Source organism: Sinocyclocheilus anshuiensis, unplaced genomic scaffold, assembly GCF_001515605.1.
Source record: "Sinocyclocheilus anshuiensis isolate Anshui unplaced genomic scaffold, SAMN03320099.WGS_v1.1 scaffold4733, whole genome shotgun sequence".
Classification (NCBI taxonomy): Eukaryota; Metazoa; Chordata; class Actinopteri; order Cypriniformes; family Cyprinidae; genus Sinocyclocheilus; species Sinocyclocheilus anshuiensis.
Genome location: NW_015556363.1, coordinates 27097 through 45357, shown reverse-complemented (window position 1 = coordinate 45357; position 18261 = coordinate 27097). Strand labels below are relative to the sequence as shown.

At 39.1% G+C, this 18261-nt stretch overlaps 3 protein-coding genes across 3 annotated transcripts; all 3 read right to left on the bottom strand.

Annotated features, from left to right (window-relative positions):
- Nucleotides 1-578: 578 nt before the first annotated feature.
- On the bottom strand, nt 579-3778 carry LOC107676312 (extracellular calcium-sensing receptor-like). Its single transcript, XM_016470842.1, has 6 exons — nt 3669-3778; nt 3221-3512; nt 2216-3025; nt 1876-2103; nt 1593-1716; nt 579-1456 (listed from the first exon to the last, which is right to left on the bottom strand). Exons 1-6 carry the CDS (start codon nt 3776-3778, stop codon nt 579-581), a joined length of 2442 nt encoding a protein of 813 aa, XP_016326328.1.
- A 3984-nt stretch (nt 3779-7762) lies between these two features.
- LOC107676311 (extracellular calcium-sensing receptor-like) lies at nt 7763-11372 on the bottom strand. Its single transcript, XM_016470841.1, has 6 exons — nt 11155-11372; nt 10601-10892; nt 9569-10396; nt 9263-9490; nt 8747-8870; nt 7763-8676 (listed from the first exon to the last, which is right to left on the bottom strand). The coding sequence occupies exons 1-6, from the start codon at nt 11370-11372 to the stop codon at nt 7763-7765; spliced, it is 2604 nt and encodes an 867-aa protein (XP_016326327.1).
- A 1441-nt stretch (nt 11373-12813) lies between these two features.
- Nucleotides 12814-16817, bottom strand: LOC107676314 (extracellular calcium-sensing receptor-like). Its single transcript, XM_016470843.1, has 6 exons — nt 16597-16817; nt 15620-15911; nt 14526-15338; nt 14159-14386; nt 13848-13971; nt 12814-13727 (listed from the first exon to the last, which is right to left on the bottom strand). Exons 1-6 carry the CDS (start codon nt 16815-16817, stop codon nt 12814-12816), a joined length of 2592 nt encoding a protein of 863 aa, XP_016326329.1.
- Nucleotides 16818-18261: the final 1444 nt, after the last annotated feature.

Below are 18261 nucleotides of genomic sequence, written 5' to 3'. Positions count from 1 at the left end.
CTTTGCCAATTACCTTTTGTATATTTAAACCCCAGGGTTTCATGTGTTCTTTGTCAAGTCTTGTCCATGAATGGTTGTATCGTTGATGTCCTCAGTCATGTTCCTTGGTTTCCTGTTATTTTCCTAGTCTGTTGTTGTATTTTTATTGTGTTAACAATCTCACTATACATGGTTCCTACTCTCACTCATCTCTGAGTTCACCAGCGTTACAGCTACACTTTTGACAAAGAACCTTTATTTTGACAAATTGATAACTTATGTTATATGTTAATTATTATAGATCTACTACAAAACAGTAGACATTGCAAAAGGTTTTGCTTATTTGTTTATGAAAATGAAACTCAAAAGGATAAGAGGCAGTCAAATTAGAATTCGCAATTTTATATCACAGTGATGTAGAACTACTTTTTTTGTGTTTCTCTTCCCATGATGTTTTTTTTTGTGTTTTTCTCTGGATGTAAAAGGATGATAAAAGTCAAGTAAAATACTAATCAAAATGTCACCAATGTGTCTGTAGATGGTTGACCACAATAATGTAAAACTATTTATTTTGTGCTTCTCTTCTCATGATGGCTTTTTTAGTGTTTTTTCTCTGGATGTAAAAGCATGATGTAGCACTTTGGGGCAAATATGGCCACCAGTAATCCAAAACTAGAAGCTAGGATGGCAAATATCTCCACGGCCACTGCATATTTCCCTGGTGAGCTCACATATGCTGGAACAAATGCTATCCACACAGCACAGAAGATCAGCATGCTAAAGGTGATGAACTTCGCTTCATTAAAATGATCTGGAAGGTTCCTTGCCAGGAAAGCTAACAGGAAACTTACTGCTGCTAGGAAGCCAATGTAGCCCAGAAGCACTGCAAACCCAGCCACTGAGCTAATGGCACATTCATATACTATTTTGGAGCTGACATACTGGCTATTTTTATGTGGTGTTGGAGAAGCATTTGATAGCCAGACAATGCATATTGCCACCTGGAGGGCTGTTAGCACCATAACTGTGCTTCTTTGCTGTGCTGTCCCAAACCATTTCATCGCACCTCTACCCTCTGGCCGAGATGACTTGAATACGGCTATTACCACCATAGTCTTGACCAGGATGCTGGAGATGCACAATACAAAGCTTATGCCAAACACAGCATGTCTTAACTGACACGTCCACAATTGTGGCCGACCAATGAACAGCAGCACACACAAAAAACACAGTTTGAGCGATAACAGCAACAGGAAGCTGAGCTCTGAATTGTTGGCACGTACTATGGGAGTGTTACGGTGAAGAGCAAATATGATCATCACAAGAGCACAGAAGCAGGTGCCAAGCAGGGAAGCAGTGGTCAGAGAGATTCCCAAAGGATCCTCATATGATAAAAACTCTTCTTCTTTAGGAACACACCTGTCTTTATCTGGATTGGACCAGAAATCATCTGGACATATTGTACACTCATTAGCATCTGTAAGAGAGACATAAATTGAAGGGGTAAAAAAATGAAGAGAGAGCTCACGAGAGAGGAAAAAATTCTAATGATATTTGAATGTTAGAATAGGAAATTATTATTATTATTATTTTACTGTTAATAATGTCATCACCGGTTGTATTAGAAATTTCTCCATCTGCACATGGCAAGCAGTCAAAACAGCAGACAGGAAGGCCCTTCCTCCTGGCACGTCTGGTTCCTGGGGAGCAGCTCTCACTGCACACAGACTGTGGGGGCTGAAAGAGACATCATCTGTCATGTATCTGTCATCTGTTTTACATGATAACAAGCTTGGTCTTCCCATTAATTTATTCTCATTTTTCTTATCATAGCTTTGACTAGTATTTAGACTATGTATCTGCAAAAAAAGATGATTAACATGTAATGTTAATTACTTTTTTTGTCTCAAAGTTCCAGTATAATGCTTCCTCATCCAGTGTGAGCACCTTTCCTGTTGCCGCCCCTTCATTTACCACACCAACTGTGCGGACAACGATTGACCCATCAGAGCTCGGCTGCCAGTTCATCACATCATAGATTGCCAGAGCATCTCCATTCTCATCAAATGACACAAGATCCCCAAAGCCTGTGGTGAAGTTCACTTTCTGTAGGTAGTGAACCAGCTGTACAGTTTGTAGATAGGATAGGTGTTATATGTTGTGCTACTTATTTTAATTTTGTGTATAATTCTTTCTTTTATGTGATTTAAATCTGCACTATATATTTGTTCCTTACTTGCCAGGGCTGTAAGTTGGTTATATCTGCACAGCTGTTCCCACTGAATGGTCCTCTCCCCTCCACACACTGCATCAGGTCATGAAGCGCATGTGCCAGGGAATAAACTGTTTTATACACATTATATGAGGCCCTCAGCTCTGAAACATCAGTGTATGCTGTATCTGTGTTGCTCAGATCCTCTTGCCCTGAACACATTTTTTCTCCTCTTCCTTCAATGTTAAATCTGCACTTAAACATGTTCTCCCAGAAGATTCTCACCATATTGTTTCTTTGATCATTATTAGGACGGAGATGTAGAAGAAATTCATGAAGTCCTTGGATCTCTCCACGCCTAATGGCAATGCCCAGTGTGCCCCCTAGGAAGGGCAAAAGACGCTGAGTGTGAAATACAGGTGAAGTAGCCCAGGCTTCACTTGCAATCCATTGTCTGTCTGTTACATTCTGCAATACCACTTCATCCATCAAAGGCAACAGATATGTTGAAGTGGAGAACACCACCACTACTCTCGCTGTAGAGGCTTGTATCACTCCCACTGTATGCTGAATATATTTGCGGTTGTTATCTAGAGGCAAGATTTCAGAAAAAGCAACACACCCTCCAAACACCTGTATATCTTGGAGGAAGGATTGAGCAGCGTGGTTGCCATAGTCATCATCACTGTAGACAAGACCAACCCAGGTCCAACCAAAATGTTTTAAAATCTTGATCATTGCCCTCACTTGGAAAGCATCACTGGGGATTGTTCTGAAGAAAGAGGGGTATTTTTTTCTGTTACTCAAACAGGAACAGGTGGCAAAGTAGCTAACCTAATAAGGCAAAAGCAAGAGGAGAGACAAAGAGCAAGAAAAAGAAAGACAGAGCTGCAGGACTATTATTTACATAAAAACAGCATTTTAAGCAATAAAACGATTCTGCACCTAATGAAAATGAGTATACAGAAACAATACAGAAAAGTACAGAAAATGTAAATACAATCTATTAGTAATTTAATTTCATCTTACTATAGGTACTCGAAATAGCCCCAGAACACTGGAAATCGCAATAGAAGGAGTGGAATTTGAATCCCCAACAATCCCAATCACCGGAGGAGGGCCAGTGCAGTTGAGGTTAGAGAAGGACACCTCTGTTCCACTAACCAGGGATAAGGCAGCCCGGAATGCCATTCCTAGCATCACACAGTTGTCATAAAGTTGGTAACCAAGAGTGATGTTAGGCAGCAGGTCTGGATTCTTATTGATCTCATCTATAGCAAAAACCATAGTTTGTGCCTGCTGGAAACTTGCCATATCAAATCTACGAAAAAGTAGGATAAATGTTGATATTTAACAGTTCTAAAAAGGTAATACAAAAAATAAGTGAAACAACATTTGAGCAAATTCACATAAACAATAAACACTGTATAGCTTGGGTATATCCTTGTATAGCTATACTTATCCACTCCAGACTCACTGCTCACAGTACGGTGGCTTCGGCTCTGTTCTGAAGCTTAGCTCTGGAAACACTGTGAGGAAGTGAACCTCAAACAGGCCTCCTAGTATGACATCTCCAGCCTGGTACATTCCATTCAACCTGAAGCGTCCCTGAAGCTGACAGGTACCTGATCGGAGGATTGAAGCGGCAGAATTAAATTTAAAGGAAAGATACAGGCAGATGATTTGAGCGGTCCACATCTCTCTTATTTTCTGACCCACTCACTTGTTATTCTCTCTAATTTATGATGAAGGTCGTGAGGGTGTTACTTTTAAAGAGCAGGCGGTGCCAAGTGCCCATGCCTGGAAATGAGGGTGTCTATATTTTATTCCCTCAATTATCCTTTTCTTGAATTAGCGTAATTTATTTTAAATTATTTGTAGTTAGGTTTCAGGTCAAATGTGTATTCTTTAATGTTATAATATTTGACTTACTATCTTAATATGTATAGTCACATATAGTATGTAAATGATCTTAGGTTGATTTCACAGAAAAAATGTGAACACTTATTTCTGTGAATCCATCTGGTGATGGTAGTAGCACATAAATTGGACAGTTTTGCTTGGAAGTTGAAACTTGTTTTGGTAATGAAAATTCAAACCAACCAATCTGTTAAATCTCAGCTAGTTGTGGTTGAGGATATTTAAGGTGAGTGCGTTTGACACACACACACTTTTCTGTGTTTGGTCCATGTACTTTATGTTCACTTGGTTGGTGTCTGCTTGCTTAGCAGCACTACACACTGATGTCATATAATGTGGTCTAATAATAGCATAATATTTGCTATAGGGTAACATAAAATGAACTCATGAACTAAGGTAAAATGAATTCTTCCTCAACAGAAATAAAAGAGCTTATAAATTCATTGTACTTTCTCACAGAGATTCTCTAAAGGATTGACTTATTGAGACCACATCTTTTCAATGTCTTTCTCAAAATGTCCTCTAGATGACACTCATACACCTTTATTGCTTACACTTTAACACTTTGTTTTATATTTCCACTCTATCACATTCTACCAGTAGGATGCCATGATACTGTATTGCTTCAGGTCCCAGATTTAACAGTTAGAAATGTATTTATTGTACAACAGTAAACAAAAATGCCCTCAAAACAATTAACAAAACATTTAATTATATTCATTATTTATTAAGTTATACATGTAAATGTTATTAAAATAAAACTAAAATAAAAGCTAGCTTATTTTTGCCATTTTTTGATAAGACAGTGTAGATTTTTGAAAGGAAGTAAAGTAGCAAAGAGAGAGAGAGAGAGAGAGAGAGAGAGGTGGTGGGGTTGATTGGGAGAGGTTCACGAGCTAGGACTTGAACTTGGGACACCCAAGTGCTATATTTTGCCATGCTGCCCATGAGGCACAGTCATGGCCCTAACTGCCCCCTTTGGCGTATAAGCATCGACAGATTCTGGTGTTTTTAACATGTTTGACTCTCGAAACGCGCTGTAGCTCTGTCTCTGTGGACATCAGGGGCGTGTCTAGAGCATTTTAAATGGGGGGGCCAGTCTGGGGCACTGGCTCAAAAGAGAACGATGTTTGTTAAAAGCAAACGTCCAGTTTTGTGTGAGTGAAGGAAATCCGCCTGGGAGTGGAGAGATTCGTCCTCTCGCACATAGTAACATTAACAGAGTAACATTATGCGCTCTCGACATTGTCATTAAGATCACACTATAGAAACCGCCTAAAATTAGAAATTTACTAAAAACAAGCCTATGGCAAGACATCTGGTAGGGGGGGCACCTGGGGTGGCCAGCCAAATTTCAGGGGGGGCCGGTGCCACCCCTGGCCACCACGTAGACACGCCCCTGGTGGACATGTCACTGGAGTCTACTTTACTAACTCACAAGTGATGCCTGTAACCAACAGTGTTTTTTTTTTCTTGTGTGGTCTAAAACAGTGGTTCCCAATTCCAGTCCTCATACCCCCCTAAGCCTCTAGCATCGACGATAGATTGCTGTTTTTCAATGGAAAGCTTATAAGGAATGTATTTGCTACATTTGGGTAAGCAGTGCACATCAAAACATGCATAATAAAAACGCAGTACGTACCAGATTCATCGTAATAACGAGTCATAAACGCATCCACTGCTGTAAATCCTGGTTTAGTTAGAAAGGCAGATATCCACTGAACAACATCCCATAGAGCACCTTTAGTCCAACGAAACAATAACGTTGTATGGATGGTTATTCCTTTGTTTACATCTCATTTCTTTGGGGAGAGTTATTGTTTGCATCCGTTATGGAATAACTTACGCTCAAAAAACTGCGTCTTGCTAGTAAAAAACAACATGATTTTGTAGCACACAGTGTCACAAACAGAATGAGACCATCCACTAAAAAAAGTAAAAGATACATGGAATCTTGTTTATTTGAATTCTGGCGCTCTCTTGTGACGGCTCGTGATGCACGCTTTGATGCACCTGTCATCTGTTGGGGGCGTAACTTTTTGCACAAATAATGTTGAATTTTTTCCCCTATTCAACATTTTTCATATATGTGTGTGTGTGTGTTTTGTGGGGAATGTGGCTGTATCTGCATGATTACCATCTGTATGACCGCACATCACAGTGTGATTACTGACTGTATGACCAGCTATCAGTGTGAATGCTGTCTATATGAACAGCCATAAGAGTGTGACTATTGACTGTATGGCCGGCCATCTGTATGATTACCGTCTGTATGACCGGCCATCAGCATGTGATTACTGACTGTATGACCAGCAATCAGTGTGGATTCTGTATGACTGGTAATCAGAGTATGTACTTGACATACAAAGCAAATTCTTTTTTTCTCTCTTCTTTTTTTCTTTTTATTACTCAAAAATTATTATTATTGTATTTTCTAGTGCTCAAATAAATCACTTATATGATGTCTAAGATTCAGTCTATTATTTTATAATTGAAAAAGTAACACACCTGATTCAGATAACCAGCTCGTTAGAAGAGAGCTACATGTATGAACTGTGTTCCGATTGATATGATCACTACACAGTGTCCATTGCTCCCTACTCCCTGAGCAGGGGAAATCCGTTGCTCGAGGACTGAGATTGGGAAATTCTGGTCTAAAACATTTCTTCCCCATGCTAATGAGTTCTAGTAGTTGTGGATAATGAAATAAAAAATCTTTACGAAACTATTTCACTGCTAAAGGCCTGTTTTGGCAGTGATAGGTAGGTAGATTATTTGATGCTGTCTAGGAAGCATTAGTGTTTACACAAGAAATGTGGTCACATGCTTTTTGGAGTATCTACAAAAATGGTTTGAGCAATCATATCGCAAAAAGTTTTGGTTCTAAATTTGGCCAAAGAAAAGCAAGACCACCACTGCAGAGCAAATGGGTGGATGCAAATGGGTGCATTACATGTAGCTGAATGTAATTTGTGCCTAATAGAATATCCAACCACACCCTAACCCTACCCACAACTCTATCCCTCCACCCCATTAGATCCACAGAGGGGGAGCTGGAAGTCGTGCTGGAAGAGGTGGGGGAATTCGTGGAGCTGGAAGAGTTGGGGCAGTCGTGGCCTAATGCTTAGAGAGTCGGACTTGTAACCCAAAGGTCACGGGTTTGTGTCTCAGGGAATTGCTGTAATCCTGCAGGGATTGTCGGTGGGGGGAGTGAATTACCAGCGCTCTCTCCACCCTCAATACCATGACTGAGGTGAGACCCTTGAGCAAGGCACTGAACCCCCAACGGCTCCCTAGGCGCCGCAGAATTGGCTGCCCACTGCTCCGGGTGTGTGTGTGTGTGCGTGTTTGTTCACTACTTACTGCTGTGTGTGTGTGTGTGTGCACTTGAATGGGTTAAATGCAGAGTACAGATTCCTTTTTTAAGAAGTCATTTCACTCTGTAGTAAGTACAACTTGAGGTAATTGCCAGAAGCAAACTTCTTATTTATTTCTGACAAATACATAATGCTAAATAATCAGGCATATATTGTTAAATAATCATATATACAAAATAGGCAATAAATAGGCTTGTAAATATTTATACAAGCAGAAGAAACAGATTGAAGACTAAAATATAGTTATCAGAGTTCACAGATTTATGTTGTCAAGCTATTTATTTTGAGTGGCTCTTCCCATGATGGCTTTTTTAGTGTTTCTCTCTGGATGTAAAAGGATGATGTAGCACTTTGGGGCAAAAATGGCCACCAGTAATCCAAAACTAGAAGCTAAAATGGCAAAAGTCTCCACAGCCACTGCATATTTCCCTGGTGAACTCACATATGCTGGAACAAATGCAATCCACACAGCACAGAAGATTAACATGCTAAAAGTGATGAACTTAGCTTCATTAAAATGATCTGGAAGGTTTCTTGCCAGGAAGGCTAACAGGAAGCTTACTGCTGCCAGGAGGCCAATGTATCCCAGAAGCATAGAAAAACCAGCCACTGAACCAACAGCACATTCATATACTATTTTAGAGTTAATATACTGACTGTTTTTATAGGGTGTTGGGGATGCAGTAGTTAACCAGACTGTGCAAATCACAACCTGGAGGGCAGTTAGTGCCATGACTGTGCCTCTTTGTTGAGCTGCTCCAAACCATTTCATTGCATTTTTACCTTCAGGCCGGGATGACTTAAACACGGCTATTACCACCATAGTCTTGACCAGGATGCTGGAGACGCACAGGACAAAGCTTATGCCAAATGCAGCATGTCTTAACTGACATGTCCATAACTGCGGCCGGCCAATGAACAGCAGCACACACAGAAAACACAGTTTGAGTGACAACAGCAGCAGGAAGCTAAGCTCTGAATTGTTGGTGCGTACTACAGGAGTGTTACGATGATGACAGAAGATGACCATTACAAGAGCACAGAAGCATGAGCCGAGTAGGGAAGCAGTGGTCAGAGAGATGCCCAGAGGTTCCTCGTAGGATAGAAACTCTACCTCTTTCGGGACACACTGATCTTTATTTGGATTGGACCAGAACTCATCTGGACATGGTGTGCACTCAATAGAATCTGTGATAAAACAAAGTTTAAGAGAAAATTCTCTTTCAAGTTGTATTAACATTTTGGAATAGATTTCTACCTGTTGTATTAGAAATCTCTCCATCTCCACATGGCAGGCAGTCATAACAGCAGATGGGAAGGCTTTTTTTCCTGGCTCTTCTGGTGCCAGGGGGGCAGCTCTCACTGCACACAGAATGTGGGGGCTAAGGGGTACAATATCTGTTGTCATTCTTATTAGTAGTATGTGTGTCCCCACAGGGATTGTAATACCAGTGATTTTTGACATTGTGGTGACATTTTTTTATTATTATTTTTTGGTTCCCATGAGGAAAACAGCTTATAAGTTTTTGTGAGGGGTATGTTTACGGGTAGGGTTATGTTTAGGGGATACAAAGTGCAGCTGTATAATATAAAAATAATTATGTCTATATAATGTCCCCATGGAAACCAGTGTGTGTGTGCGTGTGTGTGTGTGTGTGTGTGTGTGTGTGTTTTGATTCAGTGCATACAAGACTTCATAATAGCCAAATCAAGGATGAATATATGCTACAATATACCTGTAGTTTTGAAAGGATTAAATTAAAACATTATTTACTTTTTTGTTTTCAAAGTTCCAGAACATTGCATCCTCATCCAGTGTGAGCACCCTCCCTTCTGTAGCCCCTTCATTCACCACACCAACTGTGCTGACCCTTATTGCACCATCTGGATTTGGCTGCCAGTTCATCACATCATAGATGGCCAGAGCATCTCCATTCTCATCAAATGACACATGATCCCCAAAACCTGTGGTGAAGTTCACTTTTTGTAGGTAATGAACTACCTGTACAGGTTACAGACAGGATATGTGTAATATGTATTTCTATATTGTGAATAAACATGTAGATTTTTTTTTCTGTACCTGCCAGGGCTGAAGGTTTATTATATCAGCACAGCTGTTCCCACTGAATGGTCCTCTCCCCTCCTCACACTGCATCAGGTCATGAAGCGCATGTGCCAGGGCAAAAACTGCTTTATACGCATTATAAGAGGCCCTCAGCTCTGATACATCAGTGTATGGTGTGTCTGTGCTCCTCAGATCTTCTTGCCCTGTACACACCTTTCTTTCCCCCTCTACCCCTATCTTTCTGCCTCCGGTCTCAAAATTGCACGCAAACATTTTCTCCCAGAAGATTCTTACCATATTGTTTCTTGGATTGCTGTCAGGACGAAGGTAATACAGGAATTCACGAAGTCCCTGGATCTCTCCACGCCTGATAGCGATACCCAGTGTGCCCCCCAGAAAGGGCAAGAGACGCTGAGTGTGAAATACCGGTGAGGTGGCCCAAGCTTCACTTGCAATCCATTGCCTGCCTGTTACATTTTGCAATGCCACCTCATCCATCAATGGTAACAAGTAGGCTTCTGTGGAGAACACCACCACCACTCTAGCTGTAGAGGCCTGAATCACTGCCAATATATTGTGAATATCTCTACGGTTATTATCACGAGGTAGCATTTCAGAAAAGTCAACACACCCTCCAAATAGCTGCACATCTTGGTGGAATGACTGAGAGGCATGGATACCATAGTCGTCATCACTGTAGAGCAGACCAACCCAAGTCCATCCAAAATGCTTTAAGATCTGAACCATAGCCCGCACCTGGAAGGCATCACTAGGGATTGTTCTGAAGAAAGAGGGGTACTTTTTCCTGTCACTCAAACAGGAGCAGGTTGCAAAGTAGCTAACCTTATAGAAGAGACATATATGAGCAGCAATTTTTTTTTCTGTGCATTATGAGATTTCTCACTCATGCAGTTGAGAAAAAAATATTATATGCAGTCTTTAAAGTTTTATATATTAAAATCAAACAATAACAAAACTGTAGCAGTACACATTTTACAGTTTTTATTATTATTATTTTAATCTTGAAAATGTTATATTCACACTTACCATAGGCACTTTAAACAGCCCCAGTACACTGGAGATTGCAATTGAGTGAGTAGATCCAGGATCTCCCACAACAGCAATCACTGGTGGTGGGCCGGCACAGTTTACGTTGGAGAAGGACTCCTCTGTCCCACTAACCAGAGCTGTGGCAGCTCTGAATGCCACTCCCAACTTCACACAGTTGTCATAGAGATAGTAACCAAGAGTGATGTTAGGAAGCAGGTTTGGATTCTTATTGATCTCATCTATTGCAAAGACCATAGTCTGAGCCTGCTGGAAACTTGCCATATCAAACCTATAAAAATCAAGAAAATATATGATACGATAGTTTTTTTTTTTTTATTTAAGAAATCCTCCTTAGGTAAATTATATACTCTTTATTGAATTTATAGAAACTGATTTTGATGCAGCTGTCTGCCAAAAAGCTGCTCTAAATGAAGCAACTAACTGAATAATAATTTTAAAAAAAAGAAAGGAAGCAAGGAAATTATTAATAACAAAACAGTCAAACAGCTTTTTCCTTTAGTTTTCTTCATTTTATCTTTTATAGGACTCACTGCTCACAGTATGGAGGTTCTGGCTCTTTTCTGAAGCTCAGCTCTGGGAAAACTGTGAGGAAATGAACTTCAAACAGGCCTCCAATTATAAGATCTCCATCCTGGAACATCCCATTCAACTTGAAGTGTCCCTGGAGCTGGCAGATGCCTGAACGAAGGACTGAAGCTGAGATACAGTTAAAGGACAGATATAAGCAGATTTTAAGAGTGATCCACATCTCTATCTATCTCCTTCTACCCACATGAGGGCCAGCTAGATATTTATAATAAATACTGTGTGGGTGTTGCTTAAAAAAAAAAAAAAACAGTTGGTGCCAAGTGGACCTCCCAGGAAATCAGAAGATACCTTTTACCTTTTATATTTAAATTATAGTTTGATGAATGGCAACTTAAATATGCCACTTGTTTTAGTCTTTGCTGTCATTGCATTACTGATGAGCTCATACAACTGTTGACTAATGGTAAAATTAGTCACCGTTTTTCCATTTTACATATCATATTGTAGATAGATCAGACACAATTAGACAGGTGTATTCCTACCTTTCTAGATTTCCCTCTAGATGGCAGTATATTCCTAGATATTGAATTGAATTGAATTTGTGTTTGCCCAATAATGTTAATTATTTACAGAATATATATATTCTCCTCAGAAATTACACTAAAATGTTAAGAAATATTAATGAATTGCTAACAACTAGATTTCAGTGAATAGCATTATTAGTAGCTTTGTAGTTATAACACAAATTTGGGGCACACAGCCATTTCATAGTAGGTGTATAGTTTAACAGAAAACATCACATAGCAACCACTCTTTATTTATAATCTTACGGTTTCATTAGATGACCACATGAGTCAGTAGATTTTAGATTATTAAAATTATGGGTGTTACATTGTTGGGCTCTGAGGGGATTACCATCATTGTATTTGATTCTGTTGTGGTTTCCTGGAAAGCCTGTTATCATGTACACATTGGCTTGATAAGAGTAATATTTATTTTCATAGTCTGTTCTATTTGAATACAGATTTGCCACTGTTAGCGTATGGTGCCAGTGTTTCTTTGGCCTACTGTAGTAGTTTCAACTGAATCCAGCATTCAGTATTAATGATACCTTTTAGGCTTTTATCAGCAATGTTCTGACCTTGTATTAATGTCACCCTGGACAACCAAAAGCAAACTACCAGGTATACAGTATTTAGTTAAATTTAAAGGGGCACTGGAAGTTAAATATAATATATTCATGGTGCATTTGCTATTTTGGTCTGCACCAAGAAAAACTAAAAACTTAGAAGTCTTGTCATATGAATGAACATCTATGCATGACTGTAGATGTTTTAGTCTCATTTTATTATATTAGTTACTAGAGGATTCACATCTCATGAATAAGCTTTTAGCTGGCCCTGGCTATTTCATATGATTCATATTATTTATCTATTCATTCATTCATTCATCTATTTATGTATATATGTCAATGGAAATCAGTGAATTTATGAAATAATCTACAATCAATCTCAAAATTATTCATTTGTATATTTTAAAAATGAATACAATAAATTTGCGTGTGCTTGTTTGTAATGTGTATTGTTTATTCTGTTTATTCAAGTGAAACAAAGACACTATCTGATATGCTTATCAGTTGGAGGTTTTCACAGCATGTAAATCTATTTATTTTGTTTAGCTCTTCCCATTATGGCTTTTTTAGTGTTTCTTTCCGGGTGTAAAATAATGATGTAGCACTTTGGGGCAAATATGGCCACCAGTAATCCAAAACTTGAAGCCAGGATAGCAAATATCTCTACAGCCACTGCATATTTCCCTGGTGAGCTCACATATGCTGGAACAAATGCAATCCACACAGCACAGAAGATCAACATGCTAAAAGTGATGAACTTTGCTTCATTAAAATTATCTGGAAGGTTTCTTGCCAGGAAGGCTAACAGGAAGCTTACTGCTGCCAAAAGTCCAATGTATCCCAGCAGCATTGAAAAACCAGCCACTGAGCCAATAGCACATTCATAGACTATAATAGACCTGATATATTGGCTGTTTTTATGAGGTGTTGGAGAGGCAGTTAATAACCAGATTGCACATATCACAACTTGGAGGGCTGTTAGGACCAGAACTGTGCATCTTTGTTGAGCTGCTCCAAACCATTTCATCGCACTTGTACCTTCTGGTAGAGATGCCTTGAACACGGCTATTACTACCATAGTCTTGACCAGAATGCTGGAGACGCACAGGACAAAGCTTATGCCAAACACAGCATGTCTTAACTGACATGTCCACAACTGTGGCTGGCCAATGAACAGCAGCACACACAGAAAACACAGTTTGAGTGACAACAACAGCAGGAAGCTGAGTTCTGAATTGTTTGAACGTACTACAGGAGTTTTGCGGTAATGAGCAAAGATGACTATCACAAGAGCACAGAAGCAGGTGCCAAGCAGGGCCACTGTGGTCAGAGAGATGCCCAGAGGTTCCCCATAGGACAGAAACTCCACTTCTTTAGGGATGCAATGATCTTTTACTGGGTTGGACCAGAAATCATTTGGACATGCTATGCACTCTGTGGCATCTGTGCTTAAGAAAGAAACAGAAAAAGATAAAAGGCACAACGAAGTGAGTTAATAGTTATAGTTACATTTTATTGCTTTATTTTCAGAGCATAAAAATGATATATTTTACTATTTCTCACCTGTTGTATTAGAAATCTCTCCTTCTGCACATGGCAGGCAGTCAAAACAACAGACAGGAAGGCCCTTCCTTGTGGCTCGCCTGGTGCCTGGGGGGCAGCTCTCACTGCACACAGACCTTGGGGGCTGAAAAAGACAGCAACTGTTGTTATTCAGGCAAGCACTGATATGTCTCTATTGTGTTTGCATGATCTGATGATGGTCTTGGGAATACACGACACTATTATTTATTTACACTTCATTATTGTTTTATTTTAAATATTTAAATAGTAATTTGCACAAAATATGGCATTTAAGATAAAACGATAAGTACTTTGTTTGTTTCAAAGTTCCAGTATATTGCTTCCTCATCAAGTGTCAGCACCTTTCCTGTTGCTGCCCCTTCATTTACCACACCAACTGTGCGGACAACTACTGATCCATCAGAGCTCGGCTGCCAGCTCAGTACATCATAGATGGCCAGAGCATCTCCATTCTTATCAAATAACACATGATCCCCAAAGCCTGTGGTGAAGTTCACTTTCTGTAGGTAGTGAACCAGCTGTACAATTTGTAGACAGGACAGTTGTTATATGTTTATCTGAAATTTGAATTAATATAGAGCACAGCATATTTTGCATTTCCACATTCAGCTCTTCTATATGCCTGGAGAGAATCTTGACTATAACTGTGTGTCTTACCTGCCAGGGTTTCAGGTTGGTTTTATCAGCACAGCTGTTCCCACCAAATGGTCCACTACCCTCCTCACACTTCATCAGGCCATGAAATGCATGTGCCAGGGCATAAACTGCCTTATAGACATTGTAAGAGGCCCTCAGCTCTGATACATCAGTGTATGGTGTGTCTGTGTTGCTCAGGTCCTCTTGCCCTGAACATATTTCCCCCCCCTCTCTGCCTTCAGTGTCAAAATTGCACCCAAACACGTTCTCCCAGAAGATTCTCACCATATTGTTTTGTGAGTTGTTGTCAGGACGAATGCGTAGCAGAAAGTTTCCAAGCCCCTGAATTTCTCCTCGTCGGATGGCAATACCCAGTGTACCCCCTAAGACAGACTTAAATCGTTGATCAAGAAGCACAGGTGAGGTGGCCCAAGCCTCACTAGCAATCCATTGTCTGCCTGTGACATTTTTCAACAGCATCTCATCAACTACGGGCAACAAATAGCTTGAGGTGGAAAATACAACCACCACATTTGCTGTGGAGGCCTGAATGACTCCAACTATGCGTTGAATTTCCTTGTGGTTGTTATCATTGGGCAGTATCTCAGAGAAGGCCACACACCCTCCAAACTGCTGCACATCCTGGTGGAAGGATTGAGCAGCATTGATTCCATAATCATCATCACTGTAGAGCAGACCAACCCACGTCCATCCAAAATGCCTCAAAATCTGGATCATAGCCCGCACCTGGAAGGCATCACTGGGGATTGTTCTGAAGAAAGAGGGGTACTTTTTCCTGTCACTCAAACAGGAGCAGGTGGCGTAGTAGCTAATCTAAATAGGAGAATGGAGAGCAGAGACAGAGAGATGCGAGAAAAGTTAACCTAACGTCATCAGTGCTAAAGCCATTGTGTTAACTTTATTTATTTATTGGTTTGAAGAAATACATTTGTGATAATTCAACACAATGTTCAGCTATTTTTACTGAACATGTGATTACAACATAGTATATATCCAAATATAATGTTATTAAAACAAATAATAATAAAATTATTAATTAAAAAAAAAGGTTGCAGAAGAGATGGACTGATATACGGTTTACCGGTGTCTCTTACCATAGGGAGTCGAAACAGCCCCAGGACACTGGAAATTGCAATAGAATGAGTAGAACCTGGATCACCTATGATTCCAATCACTGGTGGTGGGCCTTTGCAGTTGAGGTCAGAGACGGTCTCCTCTGTCCCACTAACCAGAGCTGTAGCACCACGGAATGCCACTCCAAGCCTTAAACAGTTGTCGTAGATTTGGTAACCAAGCGTGATGTTAGGCAGCAGGTTGGGATTGTTATTAATCTCATTGATAGCAAAAACCATTGTTTGTGCCTGCTGGAAGCTTGTCATATAGAAGCTGAAGAAGACAATACAAATGAAATTAGATCATTAACTACAATAATAATAATAATAATAATTATATATATATATATGTGTGTGTGTGTGTGTGTGTGTGTCCCTGGACCACAAAAGCAGTCATAAGGGTCATTTTTTTAAAATTGAGATTTATACATCAGAATATGAATTTAAACATACTGAAAGTATGCTTTACATTGATGTATGGTTTGTTTAGATAGGAGAATATTTGGCTGAGGTACAAGTATTTCAAAATCTGGAATCTGGGGGTGCAAAAAAAAAAATAATCTAAAATTGAGAAAATCGCCTTTTAATGTTGTCGAAATTAAGTTCTTAGGAATGCATATTACTAATCAAAAATTAAGCTTTGATATATTTGCGGTAGGAAATTTACAAAATATCTTCACGGAACACATATGCATACATTATACACATACACACACACACACACACACGCACACATATACACATACATATATATATATATATATATATATATAAAACATATATTACATATGCAGTGAATGATTTCAGTCCTGTAACCCATCATGTAATATGATATCAGTTGCTTATACTAAATTATCATCGACATTTTAGTGCCTGTCAACATAAAAAAAAAGCTATTCTATTTTCCAGTTATTGCCAGTTATATTAGATTTCCTTCAGTGTGTATGGTCCTGACTCACAGCTCACAGTGTGGTAGTTTTGGCTCTGCTCTAAAGCTCAGCTCTGCAAATGCTTTGAGGTACTGAACTTCAAAGAGACCACCAATGAGAAAGTCTCCATCCTGGTACATCCCATTCAGCTTGAAGTGTCCTTGTAGCTTACAGGTACCTGATCTGGCCATCAAAACTACAGAGATATAATTACAAGACAGGAGCAAACAACTATACAGAATTAACCACATCCCTCTCTCTTTTTCTGTTTATGTCACTTTTCACTCAGCTCACTCATTCATTATAACGATTGTATGCGGCACATTTTTATAGAGCAGGTGGTGCCACTGGCCTCTCTGGAAATGAGGACGTCATCTTTGTCATTCTGGGGACCTTGAACTCCACCAAGTATGACATTATTAATTAATCATTATAAAACAGAATATTAACAATGTTTTAACTTTTTAATTATCCTAAGGTCTGCCTCATACAACATGTGCTGTATTTAGAGATCATACTGTAGAAAATGAGAGATTAGATTTTTTTTTTTTTTATAAAGACGTCATTTACGAAAACCAATTACACAATTTTTTTTTCAAAGCACATACATTTCTCAGCTAAATTTAAAACTTTTCCACAATCTTGTATATACTACAATCTCATAAAATCTTGAACATATCTGAATGTTTTTACACTTACGTTGCTGTGTTACATTGTAGATTGTTGAATCTGCATTTGAATATTGTCACCTTGGATTTGTGTGTGAATAGCTGTTTGGCTGTTTGGAATGGAAATCTAAGAAAAAAAATATAGTGCTTTTATGTTTAGTGTTTAGAAATTGTATAAATCACAATTATATCTGTGTGTCTGTTGAAAAAAAAAAAAAGAGAGACACATCTGACTCATAAATGATTGAAAATCTTTAATCTGACATCTAGATGGCATTTGTGTACTTGAAAGATCTGCCTAATCCTCCTGTGGTTATTACAGAAGCTATGAGCATTCCCCATTCCCCATTCTTTTCTTAGTGCTAATTACTAAGATTGTTGTGTGATGTGGCACAGTTCATGAGCCAAACAGTATTACTAAAGTAGCTGACTATGCCCCCTGCGTGAACTTGTTGAGACCCCGGGGAACTCAGTGTAATCTCCATCTCTAATTCTTTTTCTTTTAGGTTTGTTCAGTTTCGAGATAATTAAAGATATCAGCTATTCAAGGGGTATTCAAACTTACATCATTCTTCATCATAATAAACCTTATTAAAAGTATGTGTGTGAGAAACACAGGAACTATTAATAAAAAAATAATTCCAGTTCGAATATAGTCCCAGAGCCCACACAGTCTTTATTATAATCAGGGGTGGATCTATAAAATTATTTGTAGAGTGGCAAAGGGGTGGCATAAGAACCACTAGCTTGTTTTCTTGTGGAGTTATGGCCTGACATAAATATGAATATGCAAAACAGTAGCATCACCACAAAGTAATCATCTACACTGCTTAAAAATAATTACAAATACATAACGAAATGTCAATATCCAGGGCACCAAGTCAAGATACTGTATATTAAACACATCAACAGATTCTGAATGTCTCTGAGAATATGAGAATAGGTCTATCATTACTACATGGAGAATACCAGTAGTTTACTAGTTTTAATATTACATAGGCTGCTTGGATGATATATAAATCACAAG

Excerpts from the sequence above, each read along its gene's own strand:
- LOC107676312 (XM_016470842.1), bottom strand. The coding sequence starts at position 3,778 with ATGTACCAGGCTGGAGATGTCATACTAGGAGGCCTGTTTGAGGTTCAC. Across the intron at positions 3,513-3,668 it reads AAGCCACCGTACTGTGAGCA|ATTTGATATGGCAAGTTTCC; the intron begins GTGAGTCTGGAG and ends ACTTTTTCGTAG. Across the intron at positions 3,026-3,220 it reads GGCTATTTCGAGTACCTATA|GTTAGCTACTTTGCCACCTG; the intron begins GTAAGATGAAAT and ends TTGCCTTATTAG.
- LOC107676314 (XM_016470843.1), bottom strand. The coding sequence starts at position 16,817 with ATGTGGTTAATTCTGTATAGTTGTTTGCTCCTGTCTTGTAATTATATC. Across the intron at positions 15,339-15,619 it reads GGCTGTTTCGACTCCCTATG|ATTAGCTACTACGCCACCTG; the intron begins GTAAGAGACACC and ends TCTCCTATTTAG. Across the intron at positions 13,728-13,847 it reads AGAGATTTCTAATACAACAG|ATGCCACAGAGTGCATAGCA; the intron begins GTGAGAAATAGT and ends TCTTAAGCACAG.
- LOC107676311 (XM_016470841.1), bottom strand. The coding sequence starts at position 11,372 with ATGTGGATCACTCTTAAAATCTGCTTATATCTGTCCTTTAACTGTATC. Across the intron at positions 10,397-10,600 it reads GGCTGTTTAAAGTGCCTATG|GTTAGCTACTTTGCAACCTG; the intron begins GTAAGTGTGAAT and ends CTCTTCTATAAG. Across the intron at positions 9,491-9,568 it reads TAAACCTTCAGCCCTGGCAG|GTAGTTCATTACCTACAAAA; the intron begins GTACAGAAAAAA and ends TAACCTGTACAG.